General features: G+C 39.5%; 1 protein-coding gene across 2 annotated transcripts in view; it reads right to left on the bottom strand.

The window, feature by feature from the left end:
- Nucleotides 1-673: 673 nt before the first annotated feature.
- Nucleotides 674-15,544, bottom strand: part of CTPS2 (CTP synthase 2) — a 72,863-nt gene continuing 57,992 nt past the window's right edge. Inside the window, exons 17-19 of one of the 2 annotated variants that reach the window (XM_069874711.1) lie at nt 13,215-13,359; nt 3,951-4,061; nt 674-2,221 (exon numbers count right to left, since the gene is read on the bottom strand). In XM_069874711.1, coding sequence (XP_069730812.1) covers nt 3,992-4,061; nt 13,215-13,359 — 215 coding nt within the window. In that variant the 3' untranslated portion in view covers nt 674-2,221; nt 3,951-3,991. The remainder of the gene's footprint in view (nt 2,222-3,950; nt 4,062-13,214; nt 13,360-15,544) is intronic. The other variant, XM_069874702.1, reaches the window with a different exon arrangement.

The following is a 15,544-nucleotide window of genomic DNA, read 5'->3' as shown; positions in this document are numbered from 1 at the left end:
CTCCTCATAAGACTTGTTCTCCAGCCCCTTCACCAGCTTTGTTGCTCTTCTCTGGACTCGCTCCAGAGCCTCAACATCCTTCTTGTGGTGAGGGGCCCAGAACTGAACACAGGATTCGAGGAGCAGTCTCACCAGTGCCAAGTACAAAGGGAGAATAACCTCCCTGGACCTGCTGGTCACGCCGTTTCTGATACAAGCCCAGAAGAATCCTCACAGAAGAGATGCTCCAGTCCTTTAATCACCTTAGCGGCCTTTCACCGGACTTTCTCCAGTATGTCCATGTCTCTCTTGTACTGGGGAACACAACATTTCAGGTGAAGCCTCACCAAGACTGAACACAGGGGAAGGATCACCTCCCTCAGCCTGCTGGCAACGTTCCTAATGCAGCCCAGGATTTGGCTGGAAAAGGTTCGCTTGCCTTCTTCCATTTTGGAAATGGCATACTGTGACAGGGATGTGTTTGTCTCCAGGACACTGCTCTGTGTAGCACAGTTAGCAGGCAGAGGGTTGCTAATGGTACTGGGAGATCAAGTTTTCAGCTTCACTTCAGGTGACACGTCTTCTTGTTCCCACGGTTTTTTGGATAAATAACACAGACAATACAACTGGGTCGTGACTAAAGGAAAAATTCCCTCCTTGACACCACAGTTCACAATTGGCACCATGATTCTTCAACATGGGAGCTAAATGCTTCAGAGTAACACAATTTAATATATTTGAAAATACGTTTGCACATTACAGACAATCTTAGGAAATGCTACACATTTCACAAACCAGTGGACAATGTCTTCCATTGGGGAAGACATACAGCGACTTCAATTCTGTCAATATCGGCTATTTCTAAGGCACACACCTGCAAACCACTTCAAATAAATGCTGCCATATGAATACGTTTTACATTTCATTACCATTAAAGCTTATTTTAGCAAAGAGAGAAATTGGCTGTGTAACCTGAGTTTTTTAAAGCAATGCAAAGCTCTCAAACCTACTGTTTTACCAGGTTGTAATAAGGGACTTGGGGCTTCTTATTTTTGTTCACCTTTTGATGAATTAAAATACACTTTGCTCAAAACCATACTGAAACACAAAGCTCAAAATTCAGAGTTTTTCTTTATAGGAAAGGGCACCTCAGGCATTTGGAGACTATCAGTTATGTACCTCAGGTCCAGCTTCTGTGACGGGTCTGATGATGGCACATTGCTAATGGAATCCAGCCTTAAACACAGCATAGCCTCTCACCTCAGCCTTCTCCTGGCTTTGCAGGACTACTCTGTCATGCAGCGGAATAACTTGTGATTTCTAAATTAAAATGCACTGTTCTATCCTGCTGGGGAATGAGTGTCATTACCATGGAATGGTCACTGGGTGAGGGAAAACAAGGGTGAACTTTTAATTCACCTTTATTCTCATTTACTGAGATTAACTGAATGTTGCACGGCTGGAGCCCAGATAATGCTCCAGGTTTACGACTGGTTCTTCTACAACTTTCATAACAAGTGTTCACATTACATTTTAATGTGAGTATATTTACTTTCTCTCTTTCAAAATATAAATACAAAACTACCTTCCAATATCACTTCAGTAATTTTGTAGGTCAGTACTACCAGCCTTTCAGGAGAAACAGAGCAAATAAACTTGAACCTTTGTAAAGTGAAATAACTTATAAAAGTAAGTGAAGAGACGTGTATAGAACATCAATTATTGTAATCACAAATATCTGAAATATAGAAACAATTTCTCATTTGTACATACTGAACAGCAAAAAAAAGTTAAAAAAATATATACAACAAGCTTAGCAGGGAAACAAACCTGAAACAGTTCTCTTCTGCTTATGGATAAGACAATTTTCCCTTAAATTTTTAGTGCATTCCCTCTCATTCACAAGACCTAATGCATCTTCCTGTTCTAAGGTGAACTGAATCAATGAAATCTTCTTTCAAATCAAGAACAGTTGTGAGCTAGTGAATTAATATATATTCACCTGAGATCACTCTGAAATACAGGACAATTTCAATAAACACTAACAGCTAAGGTGCACAACCATTTTGTCATTTTTAAAGAGAAACAGCATTTATGCAGAACAGTGTTTGCTACAGGGCAGTTAAACTGTCTTCTGTAAAGAGAATTATTGAAAACAGTATAGAAGGAGACGCTATGAGGATTGCTTATTCTTCTGCTTTCTTCCATTCAATATTGTCCTGTTCCAAACTTTCTGTAAAAACTAAAAAGAGGGAGAGGAAGAAAGAATAAGCAAAAAGAAATTAATGAATAAAAGCATTTATTTTCTAACTTCGTTTATTTCATGCTTATGTCAGTTGCTTTTAAATCTCAAAGGACTGACTTCAAAGCAGTCCTAGAGTAAATACTACAAGTAGATGCATTTCAACTAGGTCAAACAGCATACAGCAAAACCACAAAGCTAAATATAGTCTACATGTGTACCCAGCTCTGATTAATGGGTAAAATTCACCCTGAGATAAAAATGAGCTAATGCTTCTACTCTTATTCATATCTTGAATTACTTAATCTTTTCTGGAGTAATTCTGTTGAATATAATTAGTATCCACTAGTGAGATGTTCAAACAAAATCAGCTTGAGTATTGAGAACTATTTAAAAGCATCACAAAAGTATATTCATCCAAGCACAGGAAAGGTTACAACTGCACCGGTAAACTGAGAATTACCATTCATAAATTCCATTGAGAAAAGCAAAGTCAAAGCTAAAGAGACTGTGTTGTGTTGGTCTCGAGAAACAGAGCCATAGTGATGTAGATCATGAAATCATTTAACATTCAATTCTCCACTCTCATGACTTGAGGATGTATTGTTATCTTTGACATTTGGTATATGAGACTTCATCTGGAGTATTGTGTCCAGTTCTGGAATCCTCAACATAAGAAGGATATGAAACTGTTGGAACAGTTCCAGGGGACGTGTCCCTGCCAATGGCAGGGGGATTGGAACTGGATGATCTTTAAGGTCCCTTCAAACCCAAACTATTCTATGATTCTATGATAAAGAAATACACTAGAAGTGATAGAAGAAACCCATGCTGCGGCTATGGACTAAACTCCAATTTCTAGCATCTCATGCCAGTGTTTTAATCATGAGACCATCAGGCAGAAATGTATAATTCACATGCAGCCTTAATCATCTGTTTGGCACAGCTGCTTAGTGAACATACCATGTGAGAGGAATAAAATCAGAGGGAAAAGTTGTGTCCTGCTTACAGAAGTGCTTGGAAATACTGAAATGAATGAATGTACGTATATATCAGAGTTCCACACCAGCCACAACTCAATGTATCAGTGTAGGAATGATAAAGAACGACTTAAATTCAAGCCCAGAACCTGCAGAGGTCAAGTGGCCTACAGTAAATACAATCTCCAAACTGAAAGGAAATATATGTTTACAGGTGAAAAAACAACCAACCCATCCCAATGTCACTTTGGCAAAGCCTGTGGCAAACAAAGCTATGATTTTATAAAACTTATTTGTATGCCTATCACTCTAGAGATAAAATCCATTTATCTCAGGTTGTCTTTGTTGTATCAATACATCAAATGCAATTACAGGTGAATATTAAGGCAAAACATAACTTCACCTTAACAGGCGTGCTCAAAGTGATCCAAACTTACAAACTGAAATAACAAAACAAGAAAACTTAATTTTTAAATGTATTTTCATTGTATCTTCAAACACTAACACAGTTTGATTTTGTATAGCATTCTACATATAAGCTGTACCCAAAACACTCAGCAGACTTTAATATGATAATTACAGAGTTAAGCAGCAGAAGAGGAGAACAATTAAGTGCTGCAGGCAAGGAAGACAACATAAGCTCTCAGATGGGATTTGAGAGAAAAGGGAGAATCAAGATAACTTTGTCTCCTCTTATAAGTCTAGAAGAAATAAATGTCATAAAGCAGTATCAAAACAATTCTACTTACCTCAGTGGCATCATCCATGTCTGTGATCTCATACAATCATTTCAGCGTGTTTCTGAACCAGGAAACTCTTTCTCTGGGGAGCTATCATCGCTGAGGTCACTGTAGCTGTCACTGTTAAAAGCAATACCCAGTCAGAAGGATCTAAAATAAATATTGTATTTCAAACCCTCCAACCCAGATGACGCATATGACAAACACTTTCCTCAAATGCAACCCACTTCCAGAAAACTAATCTAAGCTCATGCTCAGTTTTGGTATTTTAGAATGCCTTCCACTACAGGAATGGGCTTAAGTTTGGAGCCTAAGAACTGATGAGAAAATATATTTCACCATATAAACAGTACATTCCATTTCTTTTTGCTTGGCTCCTGTACATTCATTCTGTAGTTTGCTGATGTTGTACGCCTGCGACCATGACTAAGAACATGGAGAATAACAGGTATTAAGAGCAAGACTAAAAGGAATTTCTCCTTTATAGTAAAGAAAAGAAGTGTTCTGTTAACACAACTTTAACTTTACTCAGAATGCTTCAACATATACCTAAATTACAATTCTTGCTTTCCTAGTCAGGACATGAATTGTTTTCATTGCATCAAGCAATATCCTGACAGTTTTTCATGACATTTTATCTTCTCCTGCTGTTTCCTGAAATAAACAGACTGGTTTTCACAGAACAAACTGCCATGCAAGTGATAATGTTATAAGTGGTCAGAATAAGAAGACAGTGAAGGACAGGAATCACCACAGCAACTGAGAAAAAGGAGTGCCCACAAACCATATTCTCAGTCAGCTGTGATTAGTTCTGCAGGTTTATCTCAACTCCAGCTGCACAAACCACGCCTCCTCCTCTGAACCTCCAGCCTCAACCTCCCGGAGATACTTCAGTTTCCCAAGACCAGAAGCCAGCAAAGGAAGCTCAGCGAACTGACGAGTACATTTGAGCAGCAATAGTTCTGTGAAACTTCAGAGCAGGTGGGGATCTCAGACTTAGTTTGTGTGCGCACGCACCAGCGCCAGTCTTGGGTATCCACCCTACTCCAGCCACTGTACATCTACCTCACCACATCTCACTCCTCACATTCACTTTCATTCTCCAACCAAGAGGACACCAGCCACAACAGGCTCGCACCTCTGGGCACGATGACCCACTGAGACATCAAGCACACCATCAGCCCATGGTCCACCTAGACACAAGCCTTATCAACTGATCTGCAGTGACTGCTTACTGTGAAATGTTTCAAGGGGAACTATGTAATCCTGCAGCTGGAGATCTTTGATCTAGACTGCAATGTGAAACAGTGAAAAAACTGCACTCAGCTACACTGGTGCTTGTTACCAGGCACTGCTTTGTAGTCTGAATTTCACCCTCTCTAATGAAAAAAAAAAAAAACCAACATAAAAAATAACCCAAAGATTAAGTAAAACCACAGCCATTTTAATAGCGTGGGACATGAGGAGTGGCTCCAACAGTCATCTCATTTAGTTTCCACTTCTGACTGCTAGGAAAGCCTCGCACAGTTACAGCAAATCACTGTGTCAAATTCTGTACAAGACGGAGTAGATTCTGAATAACCGTTCTAACCACTATTAAAACTTTGCCTATAGCATTTTGCCCTTTCTTCGTAGGACGCGCATGTTGTTGATGCGGTTCTCATAAAGAGCACATCATATCAGGCTAGTGAGAAATGCTCAATTTGATCATTTTACCAGCTGACAAACAATTACACTGTTCAAGTGAGGAAAGTGTTGTTAACAGTATGGTCAAGCATGCCAGATACACACAGACAAACACAACATCATCAACTTTGTACTTACTTCTTTCTGAAAGTACCCACGGAAACATGGAATGAAAATTCAGTATTATTAAAACAGCTTTGCATTTTCACATCACAGCACAATAGCAAAAAAAAATGTCCACAGAACAGAGGGTAAAATTGTGATTGCAGAGAGCTGCATGATCACACAAGAGCCATGGTTTGAGCCCAAAGTCGTGAGAGGACATTGGGGTTTTTTTTAATCAGCTCTGTTGCCCCGTGGCAGTCACAGCCCAAAGACATACGCCAGGGCTCCATCTACAATACAGTGTGGGCAACAGATGTTAAAGTAATAATGCTCAGGGACCAATGAGGTGAGTGAAGAACTGCCTGGCTTCATCTCTTGAAGACAGTTGGGTGCTGATTCTCACCCAGCATTCTCATCATGAGTTCTCCCCCACTGTTGAAGCAGTCACACAATGCTGAATGCTTCCATCATTTCTTATACTTACCATCCCAAAATCTTGGGCCTTTTTCCAGTTTGCAGAAGCTGAGGGTAGCTTGGCTAGCCACTAGCCCAAAGGCTAAAATGCTTACTTAGCCAATGACAATTTTCGTTCCTGTGCCTACACTGCCCAATTCAGTAAAAGATTTGACTCCAAATCCCAGAGAAGGGCTCTTGTCAGCCCGTTCTTGACTTGCAGTAGCACTCATGGTCTTTCCTGCTGGGTGTCCTGCTGGGTGTAAGTGAGCTTCATCTCCAACAGCCAGGCCACAGCGGCAGGAAAGGTAGGGGGAATACCCAGGAAAGGATCAGCCCTTGGGCTTTAGACTCAGGTAACTGTCAGTCTCGCAGTTTCAGCTGTCTGAATGAGGAACCCCCAGAAGTGGCAGTATCATATTAACAAGAATGACTTGAGCTCAAGGACACCTGAACTTCTTCGAGAGTTAAGCTGCAGGTGGACTTGAAAGCCAACAGGGACTCATGAATCTTGCAATACATGCACCTGGGTGTTAGAGCTTCAAACCAGTGCCGGTATCCAGTTTATTTACTGTGTTCAGCTGATAAGCAGTCTAAAGAAAAACTCCAGGTGGTATTAACCACAAATGAGTCATCACCTTTCTTAGGATGATGTGTACTTCCAAATTATACTGAGTTGTCATACAGATATTAAACACAAAAATCAAATGGATATTTTGTGCTCACAGTTGCTAATATTATGTAATCTCATTTAAATGTGCTGTCTATGAAAGTGGTGGTGGTAGTAGGAGATAAAATTAGCCTAGCTTTTCCTTTATGAAATTCTTTTTCACACAGATCTCTCAACTGAAAAAAGAAACACACTTATATTTGCTTCAGCAAGCTTTCTCTCAGTTTGTGTAGAAAGTAATTTGTAATTATTAACTAATGATGGATGAGAAGCTCAACATGATCTGACCATGCGCATTTGCAGCCCAGAAAGCCAACCATGTCCTGGGCTGCACCAAACGAAGAATGGCTAGCAGGCTGAGGGAGTTAATTCTCCCCCCCTTTATTCTATTCCCTTGAGAACTCACTCTGGAGTCCTCAGCGTGGGAAGGACATGGATCTGTTAGAGTGAATCCAGAGGAGGGCACAAAAATGATCAGAGGGCTGGAGCACCTCCTATAGCTGAGAGAGTTGGTGTTGTTTATCCTAGAGAAGAGAAGGCTCTGGGAATACCTTATAGCAGCGTTCCAGTACTTTAAAGGGGGCCTACAGAAAAGCTGATGAGAGGCTTTTTATCTGGGAGAGCTGAAAGAGGGGAGATTTAGATTAGATATTAGGAGAGATTGTTTACTGTGAGAGCAAAGAGGCACTGGAACCGTTTGGCCAGAAAAGTTGTGAATGCCTCCTCCCTGGAGGTGTTCAGGACCAGGCTGGACGAAGCTTTGAGCTACTTGATCCAGTGGAAGGTGACCCTGCATGGCAGGAGGTTGGAACTGGAAGATCTTTAAGGCCCCTTCCAACCCAAACTATTCTATGTATTATCTTGGGCATAAACCTGACATCTAGTTCATCTTGTTTGCAACCATTCCCAGAACAGTAGACTCCAACAAAAAAAGGGAGCAAGCTAGTGAGGAAATCCAAGGCCATCACAGTGTTTCTGTTCCAACTTTTTTTTCATGGGATCTAAAGTATAAAGACATGGCCAAGGGAAGAACAGCACACAACTCAGAATATACATCTAGTAAGGCACTACAATCTTCAAGATGAAGAATTTTGGTCACTTTGATCCTTGCACCTAATCTACCTCTTGTTAATGGAAATACATTCACTGTAAAGTGAAATATCAACCAGTACTTAGCTGTATTTCACTTTGCAGTGAAGTGCAACATATTTCCCAACAATGGCAAGGAAAACATCCTAAACTGAGGAAATTACACGATGTGGTTTTGCTTTGTTTTAAAATTCACTCATCCTTAGATCCCCATCTTCATCACATAAGCAATAAATGGAGCTTCCCCCTGCATGTGTTCCAGTATTGCCAAATTCAAGCCCATTTCATATTATACCTCTGCTATGCATCAGCCTAAAGCATGGAAGGAGGCAAGATGAGAAGATTTCCTACCAGTATGGTGTGGAAGGCAGCCAATAGCTAAGGCCACATGGTATGAAGTTGGAAAGCATCACCTCAGCAACCAATCTCAGCTACAAAACCACAAGCTTTAAGATCAGTTTAAAACCTATGTTTCTCAAATAGCTACTCAGAAGAACCAAATCACCTGCTTTCAGTGTCTTTATTAAGAAACACAAGCAATTGTAAAATGAGTACTCCTTGAATGTTCTGTTTGTTTCATTTTGAAAATCCAGATCAACACCCTTAAAAAATGAAGGATTTGACACAGTTTCAGAGGGACTTTTTTATCCTTTTTTAATGTATCATTGACAAAAAAAGTCCTTTTCCAGAAACATATGCAATTTAAACAATTATTACAGTAATGCTATTCCTTGCAAAGGCAGGAGCCAAACGAAGTGCATTTCTTCTTCAATGCAAACTAAAGACAAGAGTTATTACATTCACTATAGGCTATAGATGTTTAAAATAAACAATTGTTATAGCTTTTGAGAACTTAGCAAAAATAAATCTGTCAAATATTATTACTTATTCCCCCCATGTAAATCTGAATTATTAAAATTACTATAGTCATTAAAACATTATTTAAAATAAGTGCCTATTTGATTATGCAGTGGTTATAATTGTAGACATCCGTATTTCTCGGTGCATATTTTTACAAACATTAAATGATCATCAAAATGATCATATATCATTTATTGTGATCACCATTATTATATGATCCTACGCTTGCATCATTTCATTAAAGAATCCCTCAGCATATACCTAAGACTCCCCAGCTCCAACCTGGCAGACAATTGCACTCACGTAACTAGAGCTAGGATAACAGTTTTATTAGGACCAGCACTATAAAAATCACAACCAAGATGCCAGAACTTATCTGGGTGTTATAAAAACTCCACACTAAGTCTCATGCATGGGATTCAGTTCATGTAGCTACAGACATCTTCATGTAAGATAGATAGATACCACCAGTTTGTACAGTCCATGGAGAGAAACATGCACTGGTAGGATATTTGCCTTCTTTGGTGACTGTGGCACTGACTCCTGCTAGTGAGGACACTACCCCTACTAGTACAGCTGCCACTCCTGGCTCCTGGCTTGTCTTCTTTTGTGGAGCAGCCACGCTTTTGCTGCTCTTTTGACAGTCTTCAAGCCACAAGATTTCCTTCACTTTCCTCTAAATGTCTGGATCTAGTCAATGGCAGACATATGATGCTGTGCCAGATGTGTTATTGGTTGGGGACAACATACAGGGGACATCAGAGATAGCCCTGTCCATACCCACTTTGTCCCTCATACACCAGAACATGTCACATAGGCTGTTTGCTGGGCTATTTACAGATGCTTGTCCAAACCTCCCTACACAGCTGGTTTGGGAGACAGATGGACCATGTTAGTGCAGGAAGCATCATATGGACAAGCCTTCTGAGGATTTTTTCTTTATGCAGCACTTCTTCCATCCTCTGGCCACTTTTGTTCCTTGTCTATGAATGCATCTCCTAAGTCATCTTTTATTAATAACCAGCCCAGAACACAGCAGATTACTTGGTGAAGAGATGGCACAGAATTGGTGCCTTACATTGCAGATTCACTAATGACTTGCAAAACTTCTTTTGGCAGCAGTTCTAGTTGCCCACACTTTGTCACCTAGGAACATTGCTCAATCCCTACATTTCCTCCCACTTACTGGACATTTGTGTTTAAATTATTTATCTTTAACCTGTTACTCTCTGCCTTCAAACAAATACATCATTTCCTTATTTCCAGCTAGATTTCTAAATTCTCTATATCTTTTTATGTTATTTCTTTGTTCTGAACAGTGTTTTCTGCTCTTCTTCAAATTATATTATTTGCAAGTATCATTAATGCACTGTGGCCTGCTTTTGCAGGCCATTAATAAAGATGTCAATTGAGGGGAAAGAAGAAATAAAGCCTGCTGACACTAAATTTGCTAGGGGGAAAAGAACCCAACAGAACAGGGCTTTATTGTACATCAGTGGTTTTGCAATCCATATGACACTGTTCCCAAAGCTAAGCCAGTTTTTTATTACTTTTTCCTAGTGAAATTCTGTAAGACTCAGTAAAATCTAACGTTACACCTGGAGTTCCCCTCTTAATCCACTAGTTTTCTATTAAAACCTTTCACTTCCTCTTAAAAAGCAGCATATTTGTGGGTACTGTACACTTTCTGAGCACCTCCTGTGGTTCTAGCGCTCTCTCTGCCCTTTAAAATAAAACACACAAACTGGCAGCCTCTCACATTCTTTAGGTCCTTATGCCATGGTGACACCAGTATTTCCAGGGAGAAATGTGGAAAAATTCATTATTTAAAAGCATATACAAGGAACCGAAGTGCCTGGCTTTGTCTGATGGTTAGGCATTAATGCCACAAAGCACTAGAGGCTGAAACCACAAAGGCAATTTGAATGCCCAACTACCACTTCAAGTAATTAAGTAATAACTCATCACTGAGTTATTCCAATCTTCTGCTCAGATCTTGACTGTCTCCATATACACCAAAGCTCCCGGGAACTAAGTTTACCCTGGAGGATGCATTCCAGTCCCAAACTAGGTATGCTTATGCCTATGTAAGCATTCTCAGACTGCCTACGAGACCAGGCATCACAAAAACTTAAGAGAAGGTTTATTCACTTTTATTTATTTAGGCTCTCTCCTGGGAGGTGTGATGCGTCTTTAAATTTACTGTTTGCTTTGCTTAGAAGCTCGGGCATCTGTCCAGGTGTCAGATGTTCTAAAATTGTGTCCTAATTAAGGGGCTGTTAAACCATCTGGGGTAGTGATTTCCTGCTAGGAATGTCATGCTGAAATATGTATTTCCGTTTGTTTCAGGACTCCATCATTAACTCTCTTTTTAGTGTTTTTAATAGCCTAGTTTAAGTAATCAAGCTCAACTTGCTGGTCTCCACAAATTCTCTTTCAGGTTACATCTTTACCCTAGTCAACAGTATAACAGCAATTCATGTAGGCAGTGCTGGATGCGGTGTGCAGAAAATCTTCTCCCCAGATTTGTTTCAGTCTTGTTAAGATGTGCCTTAGCATTACTTTTCAATGAAATCATTAGCATTCTGGGGTTTAAAGGTTTAAACTGGAAATCCTTTCCACACTGCAGCTGGATACGCTAATGAGCGAATGTGCTGTAATTAGCATTGAAATTCCCTCCTGCATGTTCTTCCCTGCAAAACGCTCCTCTTTTAGCCTCAAAAAGTTTTTCTTTTCCAATGGCCTTTCTCAAGACAGAGGAGTTTGCTTGATTGCTGTGCAACCAGGTAAATGGTAAAATTTGGGGTTTTATATGTAAGATTTTGGGGTATGGATTTTTGTCTTTGCTAAATTTTTAGGTGTTGGTTGGAGTTAATTGTATGAATGTGAAGAAAACGAGTTTGAGGGTTTTTTTATTGATTATACATTAATTCAAATACGTATATACATTCAGTAATTGCTGAAACTTAAAGCAAGGTTAGAAAACATATTATCTGTGATGCTACGAGATTTAAATTAACAGGACACATGCAGATCACTCATTGAAAAAAGTAACTGTCCTTTATCTCAGATACACAAATAGGTACGGGAGGAAGAGGTAAAAGAAAGGGTAGTGGGACCTGGGAAACAAGATGAACTATGAGCAGAGAGTGCCCACAAGAGGAAGAGACTGAACATCATTGTGCTTGAAGACTCCTCTCCTGCCACACATCATAAAAATTTGACCTGTGTAATGCAGTGGCACAAATTTTAGAAGGTAAATAATGTTATGACCACTAATAACGACAGGCTGAGGTAACAGGAGTATGTCAATCCAGCTGCAGTTTGCAGATTCTCTGTATGTACATCATGGCACAACTAGCAGGATGAGCAAAGATGAAGTGCATTTATGAAGATAACTGATACTCATAAGGAGCAGGGTACCATAATTGATCTGCTCTGCCTTGCCTATTTTCCATTACTACTGAAATCTGAATAAAATTCGTATTTCTCACTTAACTAAAGGACATCATTTCAGGAATAGAAAGCAACACTCAAAAAAAACCCCAAACAAACAAACAAAAAAAAACAAACAAAAAAACCCCAAAAAACAGAAATAGAGGATTTGGTGGCTTGTTTAGAGGAAAAGTCAATGACCCGGGTTGGATCTGTTCTGTGTTATTATTCAGTTATTCTGCAATGGTTTTTTTTAAGACTTTGTTTCCATTTTTGTTTTTTTTTTATACTACGCTGCCCTGTGACGTCTTTATTATTGTTATTGTAATGAAATTGTAACTGTTATTAATATCATTCAAATAAACAAAAGTGAGTTAACACTAGGTAAAAAGTATTACTGCATTCAACAAACCAAAACCTCTGTGTCCGAGGCAAATGGGAGAAAGGATTTCAGTTTGGCTGAACCATACAGTTCTGGTCTAGATCCAAACCCTAACCCAGCTGGTTTGTTTCAGTCCTGTCTCTGCCAGATAGTATTAATCATTTAGCTACTGCAAATAGAATCAGTGTTTTATTTTATTTCCTATCATCATTCAGATACAAATAGGTAAAAAATTGACTTCATTGCTTGATCCTCCAGCAAATCTCTTTCTCTGTGAAATTACTACTAATGAAAGTTAACACAGGAGGCCACTAACTACATGTGACCTTACCACAGGTTTTTCACTTCTTTGTGGTTGTGATGTATAGATCTGGCTTTAGCCCTAATAACCTCTGAAAAGAAGGAAATCAGGAACTGTGCTTACTGCTTACAGATACTTTTACACCAGGTTTTATGTTAGGTATGCACAGGAACAAGTAAATCAGTACCGGAAGAACACCTTTTTCTCTTCTGGACTTCTGAACTGAAGGATGGGATAGTCCCTCCAAAAACGTAACTGTCAAACTGCACGCAAGTAAGAAAGATAGATTACCTTGGAGACAATTTACATCCACGTTGCAGGTATGCATTTAGTGTCCCAGTTGCTGCTAGCAACAGTCCAAGGTATGGAGGTGAAGGTTTCATAGGTCTTGAGGAAAACTCTGGGTGGAACTGAACTCCCACAAAGTATGGATGATCTACAATATAGATGACAAAGAAAATTATAAGATGTAGGAAGAAGATAGTAGAACAACAGTTGGGAAAAAAATCTTCATTGAAGATTTCACACAAGAGTCCAGAAGCCAGATCATCATCATGTGTGGATTTAAAGGCGAGGCAACAGGAACCTTAACTTTTCCACGAAAAGTAAATGACAACAGAGGCAGATGATTAGTAAGGCGAATTAGGGAAAAATCACCCTGTGATTCAACCTTAACATACACAATGATGTAATTAAAAGCTGAATAATAACTCTGTACCAACGTATAAGGAAGGGGAACAGGGGAACAACCACAAAGTCTACATTAATCATGTTATTTTTGTAGTATTTTGGTTTCCAGTATACATATATTTATATGTATAAATATATATTCAGAATACGCATCCATATATATATATGAGGGAAAAGTTACAGTTCCTAAAAGACCAAGCATTAATCTACAACAACTACTTGCTCCCCAAGAGATGGATATGAAAGCAACATACAGGGAAAATTGAGGAAAACAAGTGTCAAATAATTAGGCCTGGAAGGGATGTCCTGAGACATTAAGTCCAGTTTCCTGTCACTGAATGCAGCTACGCTGTGTAGTTTCACGCACAATGGGTCAAGGCTCTGCCACAACACTCCCTAGGGTTTTTTTTCTCTCACTAGCAAACTCTTCTAACACTCTCTTCCTTTCCTTAGAAATTTTTTCCTAATTCACAGGCCATCTTCGTTACTGCCAACTTAAATCCATTTCTTATGGTGCTGCTCTTTCCTGCTGTTTGTCCTGTGTGATTAAGGGTGACAATATTGCCATCACACAACTCCACCTGCTAAGCAAGGTTGCTTCATCTCTTAAATCTTCAGCTCCTTGTTATCCAATCAAAGCACCTCTTTAATACTGCTTCTGCTTCCCTTCTGCCTTCTTCCATACTCTTCCATGCTATCCACCTCTTCCTTCTTTGAATATTGTTTTAAAGGAGCTAACATTAACCCCTTGTAGTGCCAGGACACTGGACGAAATTAACGACAGATCTCTTCTGGTTCAACAATTTCCAAATCAATCCCAAACATTCAACCGATTTCTCTGCAATACAGAATAAGTTATAACAAGAAACTGAGTTTTCCTTCTGTGAATACAAACTATAAGATACAGTACACTGCTCTTCTCTCTGCTGAGAATTTGGATCCTAAATCAATCCCACAGCTTCTTTTTCTCTATTATGCATTTTAGTTCTCTAAAGCTGTAAAACAAGGCAACCGCAAAGCATCAAACATTTCCTGTGGGGACATTTTGCTTAAAAGATTTGCTTAAGCTCTCTAGTGTAGTGTTATTTCTGCACTTTCACTCCAACCAATCGTCTTCCCTATGATGACTATTTCTCTTTAGTAATCAGAGTCTCCTTGCAGTCCCTTGTGAAATAATTCCAGGTTTTACTACCGCTTTTATTCTTTTCAAAGAAACACGCAATTTAAAAATCCTGACTGATTTGTTTCACCATACTTTCTATAGAAGTTGCTTCATGCACGGCAGACAAAATAGCCTCCTAACACCAGCATGTATAACAGAGGTAATCTATCGGGAACAAACTAATGAGAGAATACCGTGACAATTACTAGTTTATGAATTTACATAGAATCATAGAATCACCAGGTTGGAAGAGACCCACCGGATCATCGAGTCCAACCATTCCTATCAAACACTAAACCATGCCCCTTAGCACCTCGTCCACCCGTGCCTTAAACACCTCCAGGGAAGGTGAATCAACCACCTCCCTGGGCAGCCTGTTCCAGTGCCCAATGACCCTTTCTGTGAAGAATTTTTTCCTAATGTCCAGCCTAAATCTCCCCTGGCAGAGCTTGAGGCCATTCCCTCTTGTCCTTGTCACTTGGGACATGTGTCCCCTGTCACATGTATCCTTTGCTCTCAGATTACTCTTTGTGGTGCAGTTGCTTGACACTGTATATAGACATTTACTTCAAAACTCTGGTTCAAAACCACAACACTGTTCTTCAACATGCTCCAGACTATAAAATGAATTTTCAGGGGCTTCATGTCACAAATACTACTCTATAGGACCAAAACGTATTCTTATGATAAATTTATCTTTCTGTGCACAGAGTTTATCTTAACCAATGGCAATTAGGGACCACATAAGAAAAGAAAATCAATCTTGTAA

Source organism: Phaenicophaeus curvirostris, chromosome 1, assembly GCF_032191515.1.
Source record: "Phaenicophaeus curvirostris isolate KB17595 chromosome 1, BPBGC_Pcur_1.0, whole genome shotgun sequence".
Lineage (NCBI taxonomy): Eukaryota > Metazoa > Chordata > Aves > Cuculiformes > Cuculidae > Phaenicophaeus > Phaenicophaeus curvirostris.
Note: the sequence above shows the minus strand (reverse complement) of the source record. Positions and strands in the feature narration are given on the sequence as shown.